The 19,273-nt window shown below is 38.6% G+C and overlaps 1 protein-coding gene and 1 long non-coding RNA gene across 22 annotated transcripts; both read left to right on the top strand.

The window, feature by feature from the left end:
• The first annotated feature begins 5,023 nt into the window (after nt 1-5,023).
• Nucleotides 5,024-10,749, top strand: LOC141633687 (uncharacterized). 21 transcript variants are annotated; one of them, XR_012538468.1, is made up of 6 exons: nt 5,024-5,381; nt 5,536-5,603; nt 6,056-6,339; nt 6,758-6,995; nt 7,593-9,277; nt 9,361-9,847. It is a non-coding gene; the product is annotated as an uncharacterized LOC141633687 (long non-coding RNA). The 21 variants fall into 21 exon arrangements; XR_012538470.1 differs by having other exon boundaries at nt 6,139-6,339; XR_012538458.1 differs by adding an exon at nt 10,072-10,749 and having other exon boundaries at nt 5,024-6,995; nt 9,361-9,660; nt 9,741-9,780.
• Nucleotides 10,750-11,348: 599 nt separating this feature from the next.
• On the top strand, nt 11,349-15,914 carry LOC141628447 (uncharacterized). Its single transcript, XM_074441592.1, has 4 exons — nt 11,349-11,357; nt 11,966-12,986; nt 14,035-15,305; nt 15,537-15,914. The coding sequence occupies exons 1-4, from the start codon at nt 11,349-11,351 to the stop codon at nt 15,912-15,914; spliced, it is 2,679 nt and encodes an 892-aa protein (XP_074297693.1).
• Nucleotides 15,915-19,273: the final 3,359 nt, after the last annotated feature.

Below are 19,273 nucleotides of genomic sequence, written 5' to 3' on the forward strand. Positions count from 1 at the left end.
ATAATGCCCTCATTGCTTTCAAAATTTTTCATGCTATGAAGCGGGGGGGAGAGGGGAAATGTGGAAGTATTGCGCTGAAACTGGATATGAGTAAAGCATACGACATGGTGGAATGGGTGTTTCTTGAGGAGGTCATGAGGAAGATGGGGTTTTCTGATGGGTGGAGGAATAAGGTTATGGCGTGTGTAACCACGGTTGCACATTCCTTCCTTATCAATGGTAAGCCGACGGGTGTGGTGAGACCAAGTAGAGGGCTTCGTCAGGGGGGCCCTATTTCTCCGTATTTATTTCTCTTATGTGCAGATGCTTTCTCGTATCAAATTAAGGAGACTGCGTCGTTGGGGAAGATACATGGGGCGCGTATATGCAGAGGAGCTCCGAGAATTTCACACCTTTTCTTTGCAGATGATAGTATTCTTTTTGCGAGAGCAAATATGAGAGAATGCTCAATGATAGCTGACATTATCAGCAAGTATGAAAGAGCGTCGGGACAGAAAATTAACTACTCTAAATCGGAGGTGGTCTTTAGCAAGAAGGTCCTATCATCGGTCAAAGAAAGGCTATTAGCTGCATTGGGAGTTCGTAGTGTCGAGCGGCACGAGAAATACTTAGGTTTACCTACGATAGTAGGGAGGTCTAAGAAATACATTTTCGCTTGTTTGAAAGAACGGGTGTGGAAGAAGGTACAGGGATGGAAGGAGCGTATGTTATCGAAGCTAGGTAAGGAAGTTCTCATCAAATCCGTGGTGCGGGCCATCCCGACATATATGATGAGTCTTTTTGCTATCCCGGAGGGACTTATTGATGAAATGCACGCGGTGATGGCACGGTTTTGGTGGGGATCAACGGAGAGTAAGAGGAAAATTCATTGGTGGCGATGGGAAAGATTATGTAAACCGAAAGCTATGGGAGGTATGGGATTTAGGGATTTACGGGTTTTTAACCAGGTGCTTCTTGCAAAACAGGTCTGGCGTCTTGTACCGAATCCTAAGTCACTGGCTGCTCGCATGGTAAAAGCTCGATACTTTAAGCACAGCTCGGTATTGGAGGCACGGAGGGGGCATGACCCAAGCTTTGTGTGGAGGAGTTTATGGGGGGCGAAGTCGCTGCTTTTGGAGGGATTAAGGTGGAGAATTGGGAATGGCCACTTCGTGAAAGTGTGGGAGGACTTATGGCCGCCTGGTGAGAGAGGGGGACGTGTACCTTCACCAAATATCGAGGCGGATCCATCGATGAGGGTTATGGAATTCATAGATGCTGAAACGGGGTCGTGGAAGGAGGACGTTCTCAATTCGGTGCTGCTGGAAGATGAGGTTAAGATGGTGCTCAAAATACCACTAAGTAAGCGGATGCCTGGTGATATATTGTATTGGTGGCCGTCTAGAAATGGAGAATACACAGTTCGGTCGGGGTATTGGTTGGGTATGAGCTTGGCGGGATCGGGGGAGGAGCAGGCTGATGATGGAACAGGGGAGGGATGGTGGAAAGTGGTGTGGGGTCTGAGAGTTCCGCCAAAGCTTACCCATTTCGTGTGGAGGGCGTGTAATGGGATGTTAGCAGTGAAATCGAACTTGCACAGGCGCCATTGTTGCAATGATGCAGTGTGTGGCTTATGTGGGGCGGAGGAGGAGACAGAAATCCATGCTTTAGTAGAGTGCTCGTGGACGAGAAGCTTGTGGGGAGTTAGTGGGTTTGAGGAGCTAAAAAAAAAGTTAATTCTCAATCCTTATATCCTACACCCAAGTGTACGGTGCTTTCTACTCCCATTATTTATTAAAAAAATAAAATAAACAAAAATTAAAAGATAAAAACCCACCTTCTTAAGCAGTTATCAGTTTTAGTGTTTTACGTTTAACATAAACTCTCCTTCCCCATTTCAAACCTAGATCGATCTTCCAAACCTATCAAAAGAATTATACATAAAATTTAATTTTCCATCCAATCTATTGGTTTTGTAATCATAGATTTGTGTTTTGAATGATTAGCTACTAACTTATCAGGTAAGTGTATTAATTGAATTGAATTTTTATTTTTATTTTTTATCCCTCATTATTCGTTGTTAGATTTGTGATTTCGAGGGTGTGATTCATCATATAGAACTATCATATTCACTCAATTTAGTGAATATGGTAATTTAGTTTGATGAATATCTCTTATCTAGTGTGATATTCATCATATGACGATATTATATTCATTTTCAATGTAGTGAACATGATAGTGTAATTTATTAACGCTTATGTATTATGTATTATGATATTCACCATATGAGTTATTATATATTGATTTTGAATTTAGTGAATATGATAATGTAATTTGTTGAATATGCATTATGTAGTGTCGTATTCACCATCTGACTCAACTATATTCATTTTGAGTTTAATGAATATCATTGTGTAATTTAATGAATATGAGTCATATTCACACTATGACCCTATTATATTCACTTTGAGTTTAGTGAATATTAGGGCTGAGCACAAAATCCGATTGTCCAAACTAATCCGATATCCGATTCGAATCTGATCCGAATTTTTGGATATCCGATCCGAAAGTTAAGTTTGGTTTGGATATCTGATCCGAAATCTTTGGTTTTGGTTTGGATATGGATATTAAAATTAAAACATTTGGATATCCGATCCGATCCGAAACTATAGTTTTCTAGTATAATTTCGAGAAATAAAATTTTGTTTGGTTCAACAACTTAAGTAATGTTTAAAATATTAGAGAAATATCTAAGTGGTACTTAAATTTTATGACGAGAACATTGGAGTAAGAATACTAAAGAAAATCATCATGTAAGATTATGAATATAATCGTGTTTCAAACTTAATTTAAAAGTAAATACAAAAGTATGGATATCCGCATCCGATCCGATTATTTTGGATATCCGAAACATTTGGTTTGGATATTGGATATCTAACTTCAAGATTTCTAATATGGATATCCGATCCGAACTAGCACTTTGGATCAAATACCCGATCCGTACTCTGCCCTAGTGAATATGGTGCTTAATTTGATGATTATGAAATATAAACTTGAAAATTTTGAATATGACTAGCTGAAAACTATGAACTTAATGAATTTGACATGATTTTAAAGTTGATAAATTAAGTAATTTGGAAAATAAGAAGAAACGTACAATGAAACATGTATTGAAAACATGTATTGGGCAGTTATTTTTTTTATTTTTTATTTTCCTATAACTTCTATGGGAGTATCCTGCTCTATACTCATGGGAGCATGATATAATTTACCTAGTTAAGCAAGTTAACTGTCAAAATATCTACTGACTTTTTATGGGTGCATCGACCTAAGTTAAGGTGCAGTTGTACGTATTTACGGATTCAATCAAAATTTGTCGTCAATATGTTCAACTTTTTTTCCTCTTAATTTTGAAAAAAAAAAATTATATACTATATATTCACCTAAAATTTAACACAATTTCTCATTGAAGACGGTTATTATTCGTCTTAATTAAAACGGGTCAAATCTATACTAAGACCCTCTTCTTTTGGACTTAATTTCAGTTCTAACTAGGTAGTATGCTTGTTTTAAAATTTAATTATTATAATTGAAGAAGAATAAAATAATTTATATATGACCTTTAATATTTTTATTTATAAATAAAAATATATTAATTTTTCTCAAATTTATTTTTTTAGCTTAAACTTCAATGTTTTAAAATAAAATACATACAATTTTAATTAAAACTAATAAGTGATAATTAATTATGCATGATCAACGTTTTATTAATTATTTTGTGACTGATCAAGTAACATATTAATTAAAATAAAATTTATTCGAATAATGCAACAATCAACATTAAGTTATCAAATTATATCATTTCATGATGCGTTATGTTCCAAATCAATTAATATTTGTTCAAAATGATGTGAATATAATTTTATGTAATTTTTCATTTTTTATGTATAACGTCTGATATTTATGTATAAAATATATAAAGTACAAACTCAATTTATTCAAACGTTTTGACTGTGTCTTGCATGTGTTATGTGTCAAACATATTTATAAGAACTGCACTTTTTGTATTTTTAAACAACTATATATAAATGATGTTTAAGATTTTACCTGTAAATAAAATAGGTTAAACTTTCTCAAATAATATTTTTTTGAGGTTTAACTTCAAAGTATTTAAAATATAACATATAAAATATTTAACTAAAAGTAATATTTAGCTAGTCATAATCAATATTTATACTTGACGTATACATATTTTAATTGAATATATATTAAAGAAAAATGTAATATTTTTTCTACCTTTTCATGTCGTTTATAAAGCTATATTAATTAATAAACATTACTTTTGTTTTGATTATTTAAATGTACTCGCGTTCACTATGTACATACATACTCGTACACATACTATTTAAACTTATCAAAATCTCATATGTATTCAATTCTCGCAATATAATTTTTTTTCATTTCCACATAAAAACTTATCTCTTAATAGTTTTCTTTAAGTTATGTTTTTAAGAAATACAATGACTCTTCCAAATATATTTTTCTTAGGATTTAATGGTCTAAGTCTTATAACTTTCTCAAAATGTCATTTTACATAAACATAAAACATTATGAGACACTCACTTTAATCATCTCTACAGAAAAAAAATATTTCAATAAATATAATAAAAATTATACTTAATTTGAAGCATTTTTCGCAATGAACGTAATTATTTACATTTTAGAATTTTTATCAAAATAATTTTTTAATAAATTTAGAATGAAATCACCGTAATTATTTAATAAAATTTTATAATAAAATTTATTAAACTATAATTAATATTTTGCTGAGATTTATACAGCATTTATTATGTTTATATCTAATGTTCAGCTGTAATTAATACTTGTATTTAAAGCTGCGTTGACACGTGGGGCATCCACAACGCTTCATATATATATATATATATATATATATATATATAGGGGCGGGATCCCGTGCGAACTGCGAACCAAGTTTCAATACGAACCGTACGAACTAAGGCTACACTATATTTCACGCAAACAGTGAACACCTATAAAATTAACCCCTTTTCCTTTCCTATTCCATACTCCCCCCGACCTCCCTCCACTCTTCACTCTCCTCTCTCATCATTTATCCTCACCTGCTGTCGCCGCCACCGGCGAGATACGATGACGCCGGCGACCAATGTCGGTGCATCTCCTTCTTTGTTACGTATCTTCGGTCAACATGACCTCCATTTTTCCCTGCCTTTTATCCACCGGAGAACACCACCACCAACTGATTCTGTTGTCACCGAACCTAGTCTCACCGGCGATGTTACCCTCACACAGTTGATCCATTTCTGGAGCGAGAAGGGTGACCAAGGACGGCGGGGGATATGAGTTTCATTCTTAGATTTACGGCAAGTAGATCTGAACAATTAATAAACAGTGGTGGTTATGTTATTGGTGGTTGTTTGTATGTTCGATTATATGGTTGCACTATAAACTTCTCACGCTCAAGTCCCAACTCCTATTTTCTGCAACGATTCATGTTTTTAATTTTTGCAATTGAAGGGTTGCTGGTTGAGTGCTGTGACTGAAGCAAAGAACCGCAAGGTTGATATGGACGAAATCTTTTTTGGGTATGTCCAGACATTCTCACACTTTGTTTGATTTGATAGAAGGGGAATCACAAAGATCACAATGATAGATTGCTAGATATACTCATTTAAGTTACTAGATACATCCTTTGACCTTGCTAGATACACTCATTTAAATGACTAAATACACATATCTTTAACTTGTTAGATACATACCTTTAGATTGATAAATACATTTCTTTAAATTACTAGATGCATACCTTTAACTTGCTAGATACATTTTTTTTAGTTAGTAGATACATAACTTTAGCTTGCTGGATACACTCTTTTAAATTATTAGATACATACTTTTAACTTGCTTGATACACTTTTTGAAGCTATTAGATACATATAATTAGCTTCCTCGATACATTTCTTTAAATTACTATATACATACCTTTAGGGCGCTGGATACGCTCTTTTAAAATCTCTACGAGAAATATTGACTGGTGCAGAATAATAATGGAAGAGCTAACAATGTCTTTGGCCGTTTCATTTTTACTGGTGACATCACTAACAACTCATCATAGGCCTGCAGTGCATGTTGCGATAGGTCTTAAAATCAAAGACGCCTCCTATATGGATGAAATCTGTGTTTGACGAAGGTTGTCTATGCATCATTATTCAAAATCTATCACCTAATAATATCAGTACTGAGGTGGTGATTTTATTTCAAGAGCTATTTCAATCTGGTTATTTGAAGGCTGATCAAATAGCTAAGGTGAATCATTTATTCCAGGTAATTGTCTTCTCCTACTGTCTGCACTGAAATTCGGTTTTTGTCATCATGAGATTGAGATTTAGGCTTGTTCTACTCTAAAGCCCTCATGTTTGACAGATTTCACCATGACACCGAAGATCTAAAATAAGAGTGAAATCCGTGAAAAATCTCGGTATTTAAATCAAGTTATTTCAAACATCAGGGTATTAAACTGAAAACTTTCCATGTCATTTTATGCATTTCTGAGCATTTGGTTGTTTAATATTGCTGATGCTTTAGGATTCAATCCTAGATTCTGAATAATGGAAGACCAGCACCCGAAGTAGCCTCTGAAATGCTGTCGTACGGACTAATCCTAGATTCTGAATAATGGAAGACCAGGTTGTCTACAAATAAATTCCTAATTTACCATTTTGCTGCACATTTTGTCTTGCAGGCACGCAGACGGTGCCTGCTTATGGGTCGGGATGAAGATGAAAGGATGGAAGAACAAACTCGAAAAGGGATCACCATGGCAAGCGGTTTAGGAGACATTTGCGAGTTTCTGCTTCAATTATTATCAACCAATTATTATCAACAGAAAATCCAGATCTTACTCGATTGTTGAATATCATTATCATCTTTGTTGACCGGAGTATTCAATTGGTGGTGGTTGCATATTTATGATTTAGCAGGTGGGTCGAATGTTGGTGTTGCTGGCTTGTTGCGATGGTCCAAGTCCTTGCCTTTAAGTTTCTCGATACATACCTCTAGGGTGATGGATACACTCTTTTAAAATTCAACTTTCCTATTTTTCAGTACGAACCGTACGAACTAAGTTAAAAAAACTCAAATCACAGATTGTGTGTTATTGACTACATTTCCTGCTTTTTCAAACTCAACTATCCCATATGGCCCCACATCCCCCATTCTCTTTCACCCATACCCACACCTTCATAATGGTGGCACCGGAGTGCCAGACCTAGCTGACAACCTTCAATAACACCGCCGATGGCGCCTCTACTCTTCAGCGACCAGTTACTCACTCTCCCTTCTGTATCTTCTCCTCGTTTTTCACTCCGACCCATGCAAAATAACACCAGAAAGTATATCAGCAATGGTTTGCTGTTGCCGATTCCAGTTACTATTTTCTTTCTCTTTTTTTTTTTTTTTTTTTTTTTTTTTTTTTTTTTATTTTGACTAATTTTGAGTTTGATTTTATGAGTTTTGGTGTTTATTACTAGTTGATTATTATTTGGATATTAATTGTGTTTCTGTATCTGTGTGTGTAGATGGAGATGGGCATATTATAGGAAATGATGCGACTAAGTTCTTTGCTATGTCCAACTTATCCAGATCTGACCTTAAGCAGGTCCTTTTTTTACTGCTTTCATTTTCGAGTATATTTAGTGTTGTTAATGGATTGCTGTAAATTCACATTTATGCGGTGAAGTACGATTGAACGCATATATTTTCATTTTGCTGGTTGTCAATACTTTCTAGTGATTTTGCCTCGTTTTGCTTCAGTCTATTTGGGTGCTCAGCTCAGTTATTGTGCTGGTTTCTAGGTATTTTATTTAAATGATTGTCTGTGTATGCTTTCAATGTGTGATACTTTGCGGAATACCGAGGCGGTGGTGGTCTGGTGGACCGTGGACTAGTCATGTGTAGCGATGGGTCATGGATTCAATAGTGATGGTATGTGGATACATAGAATAGTACTTCTAGATACGCTTACAATCTTACATATTACTCTGGATACATGTCCTATTCAGAAGGCATGACATCCGGATGACAGGCTGCTGCACTTTTGGTCAGAACTCAAAGAGGCCATTGAAGAAGACAAATTTGTAGTAAGAATTCCTTCCTTTCAGTTAATTCCATCAGGTTTTCCTTATATCATTATTCGTTCATTTCAGTTAAAAATTTTCGGATTCTATCGGGTTTTCCTTATATCATAATAACAGATCTTACTTCTGCCACTACATTTAATATCAATGCACCAACAAATACACAGGATACATGAATTTTATGAAGCATGAAGTTTTGGTAAGAGTAAAATGTACCACATAGTTGCACAAGTGCATATAAATTTGAAACCCAATAACTAATTTGATGAACCTGATTGTTTGGACAATCAGTTGAGAATTTTGATAGTGCAGCTAATCCAACAACAGTCCCTAAGTGAGTCAGTTTAATGTCGACACTATCATCTAATTCATCTTCCTGCTATGCAATCCATTTAAATGAATACTAAGAGACAAATAGAGGAGGCACTAGTACTTATCAGGGGACCATGTTCAACAATGAGAATTTAACATGTAAAAATATGTTGCTTTTAATCAAGAGTATATTATATCTAATGTCAATATAAAATAGCTTGTCAAATACGTGTATCTAGCGAGGTAAAGAAGTGTATCTAGTAAGGTATAAGGGTGTATCTAGCTTGCTAGAGATGTGTATCTAGCAATCTAAAAGAGTGTATCTAGCTTATGAGAGATATCTATCTAGCAAGGTAAAAGCATGCATATAACAATCTAAAAAGGCGTTTTCTTTTATATGGGAGATTAATTATTTGTTTGTGTTTTTAATCATGTGATGCACTGATGCCATTTAAGCTGCTATATAATTCATGCTTTTGTTCAAGTTAACTAGTTATTTGATTCAAGTTGACATGTATTTTGTTACTTGAATGAGATTACAAAGGTATAATCAATATAGAATAAGTCGAGCTCCTTGAGGCTACTTTTGGAGATGCTAACTGATTGAGTTTATTGTGATGGCAGGATAATCTTTTAAGAAAGTATGAATAACCAATGAAATGATTGAAGCATAACTATTTTGTAGTAGTACTCCGTATATCAGTATGCTTTTCTCGCTCTTAAAAATAATAATTTAGACAGAGATAGGAATGCTAACCCTACCAATGCTCGGTGATTCAACCAACGTTTTGTTAATCATATCTCTGCAGGCAAAGGTATTAATCAACTTGTATAAATCACCTCTATTTCTCATCTACTTATGCAGTTTAAAGCGACATTGTTCGAATTGTAATCACAGGTACGCCTATGAGCCGAGCGGCCCCATTGACGCTTACCTTTTCAGCCTTGTTGACGAGGACGACAAGAGTACACTACCAGGCAGCTTTGAGAGGCATTGGGGGGTATTCTACAATGACAGAACACCAAAGTACCAGCTCAACCTTGGACTCACAAAAGTGGGATATCTTGTGGCAGCTAAAGGTGTTGAATACCTTGACAAAAAATGGCGTGTCATGTCTCCATCAGCTAATTTGAATGATCCCCAGATTGCATTCAGTGTAAGCTACGCTTGTGAAAATGGCGATTGCACTAGTCTCGGGTATGGATCGTCTTGCAATGATCTAAGTATTCAAGGGAATATCTCGTATTGTTTTAGAGTGTGACTCGTTTTCATTATAGTTTTACAGGGTACTTAGTATTGCAGCTGATCAGAATTAAGGTATAAAGATATTCCATTGATATTATGATACATTTACTAATTTTCATGGATATTAGGCCTTCACACACATATTGAACCTAACTTTTCCTCCGATCCTGTTATATCATTGGTTGAGCATTCTGCACGTTTTCGGATTTATTTAGCGGTGTTTCTAGACATGTTTATTGCTGCCTTCATGGCTCTCTTTATCGTAAATTTGCCTTTTGCTTAATTTTTTCCTGTCTTGGGCTGGTGTACGTTTGACTTTTGCTTTCGCCTTTTTAATTCTTAATTGTTTCTTTTTATTATTAGCTTAGGTGAAGCTATTAGCACGAAACTTCTAGCTATGCCAGCGGATGACCATACCACCTGGTTTACAACCGAGGATTATTCTACTTCTTCCGCTACTGGAAAAGAATCTTAATTCTCGTGTATAAGAAGTGAGGTGTTTATGAAGTTTCATAATGTAAATTTAAATGCGTCGAATGTGCAGAGAATTCCACTCGAGCGGAATGAAAATTGGTGGATACTGTCATGATGGGTCATTCTATTTTAATGCAACACATGTACAACTTAGACAGGATGAAGTACCATAAGACAACGATGTCTCTTGCTGTCTTGACTGCCTTTAGCATCGATGTTGGCGTATCCATTTTTGCAGTTGTTTTCCAGCAAAGGAAGACGGCATCCGGTTGAGTTCCTTGTTTCCCTTTCTTGAAATGGTATATAAAATTCAATTTCCAATACAATCATAATTGGGAGACGGGTATCCTTAACTAGAGGAGTAGAGGTATGTATATAACAACTTAAAATAATGTATCTAGCTAATTAGAGGTATGTATCAAGCAATTTAAAGGAATGTATCTAGCTAGCTAGAGGTATGTATCTAGCTAGTTAGAGGTATGTATCTAGCAACTTAAACGAATGTATCTAGTGGTACTCAATACCAATATCATCGACGATCTATGATATAATGTTGTATATGTATCCTATGGCACTGTGGCACGCATCTAACCTATCCTTTCAAGTGTAACCTTTGGATCCGATGGCCGTTATAACTTATAATGTCGAAAAAACAGACTGAAAAGACTATTACTAAAATGTCATTTTTTTTATGAGCATCTTCAATGACGCAGTCCCAGAAAAATCAGCAAACCATTATCAAATGAAACAATGAGACATACTGATGAAATTTGATATCTTCCATATCAATGGCCTTGCCTGAATGCCTCTAGTTGTTTGACCTTGAGCCTCTAAAAGAACTCTATCATTCAGGCCAAGTTACATTCGGGCATACCACTACATCAAATTTACAAGGGTCAATGTATCTGCTTGTCCTATGATCCATTTTATCGTCACAAAAGAAGAAATAATTGGCAGCTACTGACAAAAAAAGAAATACGTAAGGAGTGAAACGACAGAGATAGTTAAGCACCTCAAACAAGTATTGCATCTGTCTCAATTATTAAATCTACATCTTTTATTCTTTGTTAGATTGTATTTTAGTTAAAAGGTAACAAATAATAACCGGAAAGAGGAGCTACTCAGTACCGGAGATGTTAAAAAGTGTTTGTACGCGCTAATAACAAATGGACAATGTATTAGGAGTATCATATCAGAATTAATATTATACGATATGATACCCATATCTTCGGTTATTGTAATCCCGAAATTCTTGTGATTGTTTCCTAAATTCTAGGATGACAATATCTTGTAACCCTTATATAAGGGAATGATGATGAATGAATTAGACACACAATTATCACCCAAATAAACGTTTATCATGGTATCAGGTTCAAGGTTTTCCGTTCCATCTTAAATTTTTTCATTCTTCCGTCTGCTTTCTGTTTGATCCTTCCACTTGATCATGACGAAAGACACTTCCTCTGTCACACCAGATCCACCAAAAACAATTGATCCCCTTTCTCCCTATTTTCTTGGGAGCCACGATATACCCAATCAATCCATTGCCCATGTTAAACTCGGTACCGACAATTATGAGGAATGGAGTCGGTCCGCTCGAATGTCGCTCAAATCAAAATAAAAATTCGGCTTTTGTGACGGATCCATCTCCAAACCGAGAGATCAATTTTTGCTTGATCAATGGGATGTTGTTCAATGTACTATTTTTCAATGTATTATGCATTCAATTGATCCCTCAATCAAAAGTAGCATCTCCTATTTCGAGGATGCACGCCTGCTGTAGGATGATCTCGCTGAACGATTATCCACGGTTGACGGCTCAAAAATTCATTCCCTGAAATCCCAACTTCATGACTGCAGCCAAGCAAAAGGTACGACAGCTACAACTTATTTTGGCCAGTTGAAAGCTTTATGGGATGTTATCACCTGTCATGAACCTCCATTTGCCTGCACTTGTGGACGCTGCTTGTGTGGGATCACCAAAGATGCTCTCGCCCGACAAGACTCTGAATGGCTTCACAAATTTCTTATGGGGTTGGATCGTTCTCTGTACGGTAATCTCCGTTCTCAACTTTTATCGCTTGATCCTTTGCCCACTCTTACTCGCGCATTTCAGTTGGCCCTTCAAGAGGAGAGGCTTTGTTTGGGTAGTACGACTACTGTTGACCCTACTGATGTTATGACCTTTGCTGTCCGGCCTGGTGCTTCGTCTGTCCCCTCTTCCTCTAAGACTGACTGGCGCGTTCTCCGTGATTTGGAGCTGCAGGAGCGAAAAAAATTGGTTAGCAGCCACTGTATAGGGACGGGTCATGAGATTTCTGCTTGTTTTATTCGGACTCAAAAGTTCCCTGACTGGTGGGGTGACCGTCCTCGCACGGTTGAAGAGGTTCAAGCTCGGGCTCGTGCACGGTCTGGTTCTACAGCATCGTCTTCCTCCTCTGCTCGTGCCAACATGTTAATCTCTGAACCTGCTTCAGACCGTTTCTCTGGTATGTCCCCTGATTGGATTATTGATACCGGGGCGTCACACCATGTCACAGGTGACGTTACTTGGCTGTCAGACTCCCGTTCTATTTCTCCTCGCCCTATTACCCTTCCAAATGGGCATTCAGTTTTGTCCAAATTAACAGGGACTGTTTGGTTAAATAATTCCTTACAACATACTAATGTTTTATATGTCCCAAGTATTACTTGCAATTTACTATCCGTCTCCCAACTTGTCGCTGCTACTGGTTGTGCCGTGAGCTTTACTAACAATTCTTGTCATATTCAGGCCCCTTCATTGAAGACGAGGATTGGAGTCGGTGAGCTCAGGGATGGCCTCTATTATCTGCGTGTGGTGGGACGATCATCGGTTCATAGGGTGAGCGCTGCGGCTTCCTTTGACTTATGGCATAAGCGTCTTGGACACCCTTCCAATAAAATTGTTCATTTATTGCCCAATATTAGTAATTTTTCTATTCCCGTTGATAGCGTTTGTGACATCTGTCATTTAGCTAAACAGTGTCGTTCTAGTTTTCAATTAAATACTAATAATGCCACGGACATTTTTGAATTACTTTATTGTGATTTATGGGGTCCTTATCGTACTCACTCAACTTGTGGAGCGAATTTTTTTTTAACCATAGTAGACGATTGTTCTCGGGCTGTTTGGGTTTTCCTTCTCTATGATAAAACGGAAGTAACTCCCGTGTTTATGAATTTTTTAGCTATGGTGGATGCTCAATTTAATAGACGGGTTAAACGGGTTCAATCCGATAATGGGACTGAATTTAATTTCATGGCTGATTATTTTTTACACAATGGGATTATTTTTCAGACTTCTTGTGTCGGGACTCCACAACAAAATGGGAGGGTTGAGCGCAAACATCGTCACATCTTAAATGTAGCCCGCGCTCTTTTATTTCAAGCTAATCTTCCTACTATTTTTTGGGGTGAAAGTGTTTTGACCGCAGCTTATCTTATTAATCGAACTCCCTCTTTATTGTTACACAAAAAAACGCCATATGAAATACTCTTAATAAACTTTCGTCCTACGACAATCTTCGAATTTTTGGTTGTCTTTGTTTTGCTCACAACCTACATACTAAGGGTGATAAATTTGCCCCCGCAGTCGTAAATGTCTATTTGTTGGGTATCCTTACAATAAAAAGGGTTGGAAAGTCTATGACCTCGCTACCGGTGAAATTTTTGTGTCACGGGATGTCCAATTTCACGAGCAAACATTCCCCTATACTCCTAAAACATCACCCTCTGTTGAGCAACCTGATTTCCCTTGGGGGGGGGGGTGAGTCTTTATCCACAATTCCGTCTACACCTACTGGTACAGCCGACACATCAATGGTGACACAGGTGAGACTGACGGGGTAACTCCAAATCCTGGTACGCCCGACACTGGTGAGCCTGTACCACACATTAATGAGGAAGTTGGGGGGTGCGAGGATGTGAGGCAGGAACCGGGCAATACTGCTGAAACGGAGCCACGTGGGCGTGGTCATATACTTAAAATACCTTCTACCAGGCTTCGCGGCTTTGTTCTTGGCACCACTAATGAACCCACCACAACGCCATCTTCCCCTGACAGCTCGGCTTCATCCTCGTCTTCAGGTACACCTTATACTCTCACCAATTACATCAATTGTAATAAGTTTTCCGCAAACCATCGTCACTTTCTTGCAGCTCTTACGGCAGGAGTTGAACCTCCTTCCTTCCGTATCGCCATCACTGATTCTAAATGGTGCAAAGCAATGCAAGATGAGATCACAACTCTTGAAAATAATGATACTCGGGAATTAACAGAACTCCCTCCTAATAAGAAAGCCCTCGGATGCCGTTGGGTCTATAAAATCAAATATAAGTCCGATGGTCAGATTGAACGTTATAAGGCACGACTTGTAATATTTGGTAATCACCAAGTTGAAGGAATTGATTTTGGCGATACATTTGCTCCGGTGGTTAAAATGGTCACCATCCGTACTTTTCTAGCTGTGGCTGCTGTAAAAAAATGGGAACTTCATCAGATGGATGTCCGTAATGCCTTTTTACATGGAGATTTGTCCAACGAATTTTACATGCGGCTACCACCGGGTTATAGCAAAGGAAAAGAGGGGAAGGTATGTCGATTACGCAAGTCTTTATATGGTCTACGACAGGCTCCTCGCTGCTGGTTTGCGAAACTTGGGTCCTCTCTCCGTACCTACGGTTTTATACAATCCTATTCCCACTATTCACTCTTTAGCTATGCTAAAGGCGAGGTTCGTATTCACGTCTTAGTCTATGTGGATGATCTTCTTATTGTCGGAAATGATAAAACAGCTATTGCATCTTTCAAGTCTTATCTTGGTAGTTGTTTTCATATGAAAGACCTGAGCTCGCTAAAGTATTTTTTGGGTATTGAAGTTGCCCGTACTTCTGAGGGAATTTTCCTTAATCAACGTAAATACGCGCTTGATATTATCTCGGAATCTGGATTGCTAGGAGCTAAGCCTGCCGCCACCCCTATTGAACAACATCATCAATTGGGTTTGGCTAAAGGCGATTTTGTTTCTGATGTGGAGGCCTATAGGCGTCTGGTGGGGCGTCTTGTGTATTTGGCAGTCACACGTCCCGATCTTGCTTATGCGGTACTTGTTTTATCTCAATTTCTAAATAAACCACGAAAGGAACACTTAGATGCCGCCTTTCGTGTCCTTCGTTATTTGAAAGGCAAACCATGTCAAGGCATTTTACTATGATCTGATAGTGATCTTTCCATATCCGGATGGTGCGATTCTGATTATGCGGGGTGCCCCTTAACCCGTCGGTCAGTGTCGGGCTGGGCTGTTTTTTTGGGTAATTCCCCCGTCTCTTGGAAGAAGAAGAAACAGCAAACGGTCTCTCTGTCCTCTGATGAGGCTGAATATCGTGCCATGGTGGCTGTTTTGTGCGAATTAAAATGGCTTATGGGTCCCCTCTCTAGCTTGGGAGTCCCTATTTCAAGCCCTATCAAGATTTTTTCGGATAGTCAGTCGGCTATTCAACTTGCTCAAAATCCGGTCTTCCATGAACGGACGAAACATATCGAAGTCGACTGTCATTTTATTCGCGATGCTGTTAATGATGGCCTTGTTGCTCCTTTTTATGTGGATACGCGCTCTCAAACCGCGGATATTTTTACTAAAGCTTTAGGTTCTGTCCAACTCGATTTTCTCCTTCGCAAACTGGGCGTTCTTGATTTACACGCTCTAGTTTGAAGGGGGGTATTAGGAGTATCATATCGGAATTGATATTATACAATATGATACCCATATATTCGGTTATTGTAATCCCGAAATTCCTGTGATTGTTTCCTAAATTCTAGGATGACAATATCTTGTAACCCTTATACAAGGGAATGATGATGAATGAATTAGACACACAATTATCACCCAAATAAACGTTTATCACAATGTTGTGTAACAATCAGTCTTTCGTAGTGCAGGGGATACTTATTAACCATGGACGAGGATCATGTTACATTTGATCCACTTAAAATTTGACAAATTTAAGTGTAATTCAGTTAACTCGACCTTTAACCACACCGTCACAGACTCACAGTTCACACCATCTCCGCCTATAGTCTCTCATACTCCGGTCCACAGCTCAATAACCTTGCCTTCGCTGCTACAGTAAATTATTAGTAGTAGTGCACAAATGCCCATTGCAAATTTGCATCCGACGATTAGCTAGATACATTCCTAGGCAATGTGGCAGTATGACACGCATCTAGCTTATCCTTTCAAGTGTACCCGGAGTCATGTTTGATGTATCCACCACACAACCTGAATCACTACTGCCCAACACCACTAACACACCCACCAAACCCACCACCTAACTGAACCACTATCAATTTCGCCACTAACCCAACAAGGAGCATGACAAAGACACCCTTTAAACACAGTATAATACTTCCGGGTACACATGTTATACTACCGGATACACATGTTATACTACCAGATACACATGTATCTAGTAGTAATAGCATGTGTATCCGGTAGTAATAAAATGTGTATCTAGGAGTGCTATTTTGTGTATCTACTCCCGCCACCTTTGACCGTCACCACCACTGCCACAAGCACCGTCACAACCAACCAACCATTCGACAAACTGAACCACCATCACCCACCACCACCATCCACCCGTGACCAACACTACACTACTACCTCCGCCACGACAACCAAACACCCCTGAATAACACCATGCCGACCTCCACAACTCGTTTCACACAACCACCAACCACCCCACTCTTCCCCAAGCTAGTGTCGTTCTCACGACTACCTTTAATCCACCACCTCGACGCTCTCATTTATCCACCACAGTCCACAACTATGTCAAACATCAAGCACAATATCTACCATTCCATTCTTGCCTCGACCGATGGGCCTCACAACCACCATAGATCTCTCTTTCTTTTTAAAAAAAAGTTGTGATTGAAATCACAAATCTGTCAAATACGAAGAAGACTTACGAAAAACTACCCTCCATTAATGACATTATTGGAAGCTTTCGAGCCTCATAGATCTGATTTAGGCCGAAAATCATTATAGTGTAGTAGTGTGGCGTCAAGGTTGTCGGTGACGGGATAAGGTGCAGGGGAAAAAGAAGAATAATTCGACCGCAATGATGGAGTTATGACTATCTCCGGCGAGGTATGACGGAGCTCCGTGATGATTCAAATTCCCTTATAGTCAGGCAAATATTGACTAAAGTAAATAACAAATAAGCCAATATATTAGGCTAAAATATCTCGCCTAAATATATCGTCTAACACCCCCCCTCAAACTGGAGCATAAAGGTCGAGAATGCCCAGTTTGCGAAAGAGATAGTGGAATTGACGGACGGCCAAAGGCTTTGTAAAAATATCAGCAACTTGTTCAGTGGTAGGAACATGAGATGGTGAGACAAGCCCGTCCGTAATCGCATCCCGGACAAAGTGACAGTCAATTTTGATATGTTTTGTGTGCTCGTGGAAGACAGGATTTTGAGCTAAATGTATTGCGGACTGACTGTCACAAAACGGCCGCATAGGAGACGATAGCTGAACATCCAAGCTCGTAACAAGGCCTTTCAACCATTTGAGCTCAAAGACAACCGCGGCCATGGACCTGTATCCAGCTTCAGCCGAGGAGAGCGAGACCGTATGTTATTTCTTCGTTTTCCAAGAAATAGGAGAATCCCCGAGGAAGACAAACCAACCCATTACAAAACGGCGAGTTAAGGGACATGTGCCCCAATCGGAGTCACACCATCCAGACACCGTGAATTTGCTATCAGACCTTAACAACACGCCTTAACCGGGACTACCTTTCAAATAGCGTACCACACGGAGGGCAGCTTCCATATGAGCCTCGCGTGGTTGTTGAAGAAATTGGGAAAGTACATGTACTGAGAAGGACAGGTCAGGCCGAGTGACTGCCAAATAAACAAGACGACCAACCATACGTCGATAACACTCGGGATCACTTAAGAGGGCACTTGCACTAGTAGTGAACTGATGGTCGGTCACCATTGGAGTAGAGGCGGGTTTGGCACCCAAAAGCCCGGCCTCACTAATAATATCAACAGTATATTTTCGTTGGTTGAGAAAAATTCCGTCAATACTTCGCAAAACCTGAATACCAAGGAAATACTTCAAGGGACCCAAATCTTTCATCTTAAAACATCGATTTAAATAGCCCTTAAAATCACGAATGGCCGAACTTTCATTACCCGCTATAACGAGATCGTCCACATAAATTAAAACGTGTAAGCGTACCTCATTCTTGAAGTAAGTAAAGAGAGAATAGTCGGAATAGGATTGACGGAAGCCATATTCACGTAATACCCCAGCTAATTTAGCGAACCAACAACGCGGAGCTTGGCGGAGTCCGTATAAGGATTTTTTTAGACGACATACTTTCCCTCCATGACCACGAGTAAAACCCGGAGGAAGCTTCATATATACTTCCTCAGTCAAATCACCGTGTACGAAGGCGTTATGGACATCCATCTGATGTAACTCCCAATTTTTGACGGCGGCAACAGCGAGAAAAGTACGAATTGTGACCATCTTAACAACCGGGGGGAAAGTTTCCCCATAGTCAAGTCCTTCCACTTGGTGATTTCCAAATACGACAAGACGAGCTTTCAACCGTTCAACAGAACCATCGGACTTATACTTAATTTTATAAACCCAACGGCAGCCAAGAGCTTTCTTATCGGATGGTAAGTCAGCTAGCTCCCATGTCCCATTAGTCTCGAGAGCATCAATTTCTTCTTGCATAGCCCGACACCACCCTTCATCGCGAACCGCAATTTTAAAAGACGTAGGTTCAATCCCTGCGGTTATAGCTGCGAGAAAAATGCGATATCGACTAGAAAATTTATTACAATTTAAATAATTAGCTAATGCATAAGGAGTACCTGAGGGCGATGAAGGAGAATCCGGTGAACTTGACGAAGATGGACTATTTGTTGTGTCGAGAACATAACCGCGCAAACGAGAATTTGGAAATTTGAGCGTATGACCTCGGCCTAGATTAACAGAGGGCTCGATAATAGCTTCGGGAGCTTCGGTGTCATGCTGCACGTTACT

The sequence above is a fragment of the Silene latifolia genome, chromosome Y, assembly GCF_048544455.1.
Source record: "Silene latifolia isolate original U9 population chromosome Y, ASM4854445v1, whole genome shotgun sequence".
NCBI lineage: Eukaryota > Viridiplantae > Streptophyta > Magnoliopsida > Caryophyllales > Caryophyllaceae > Silene > Silene latifolia.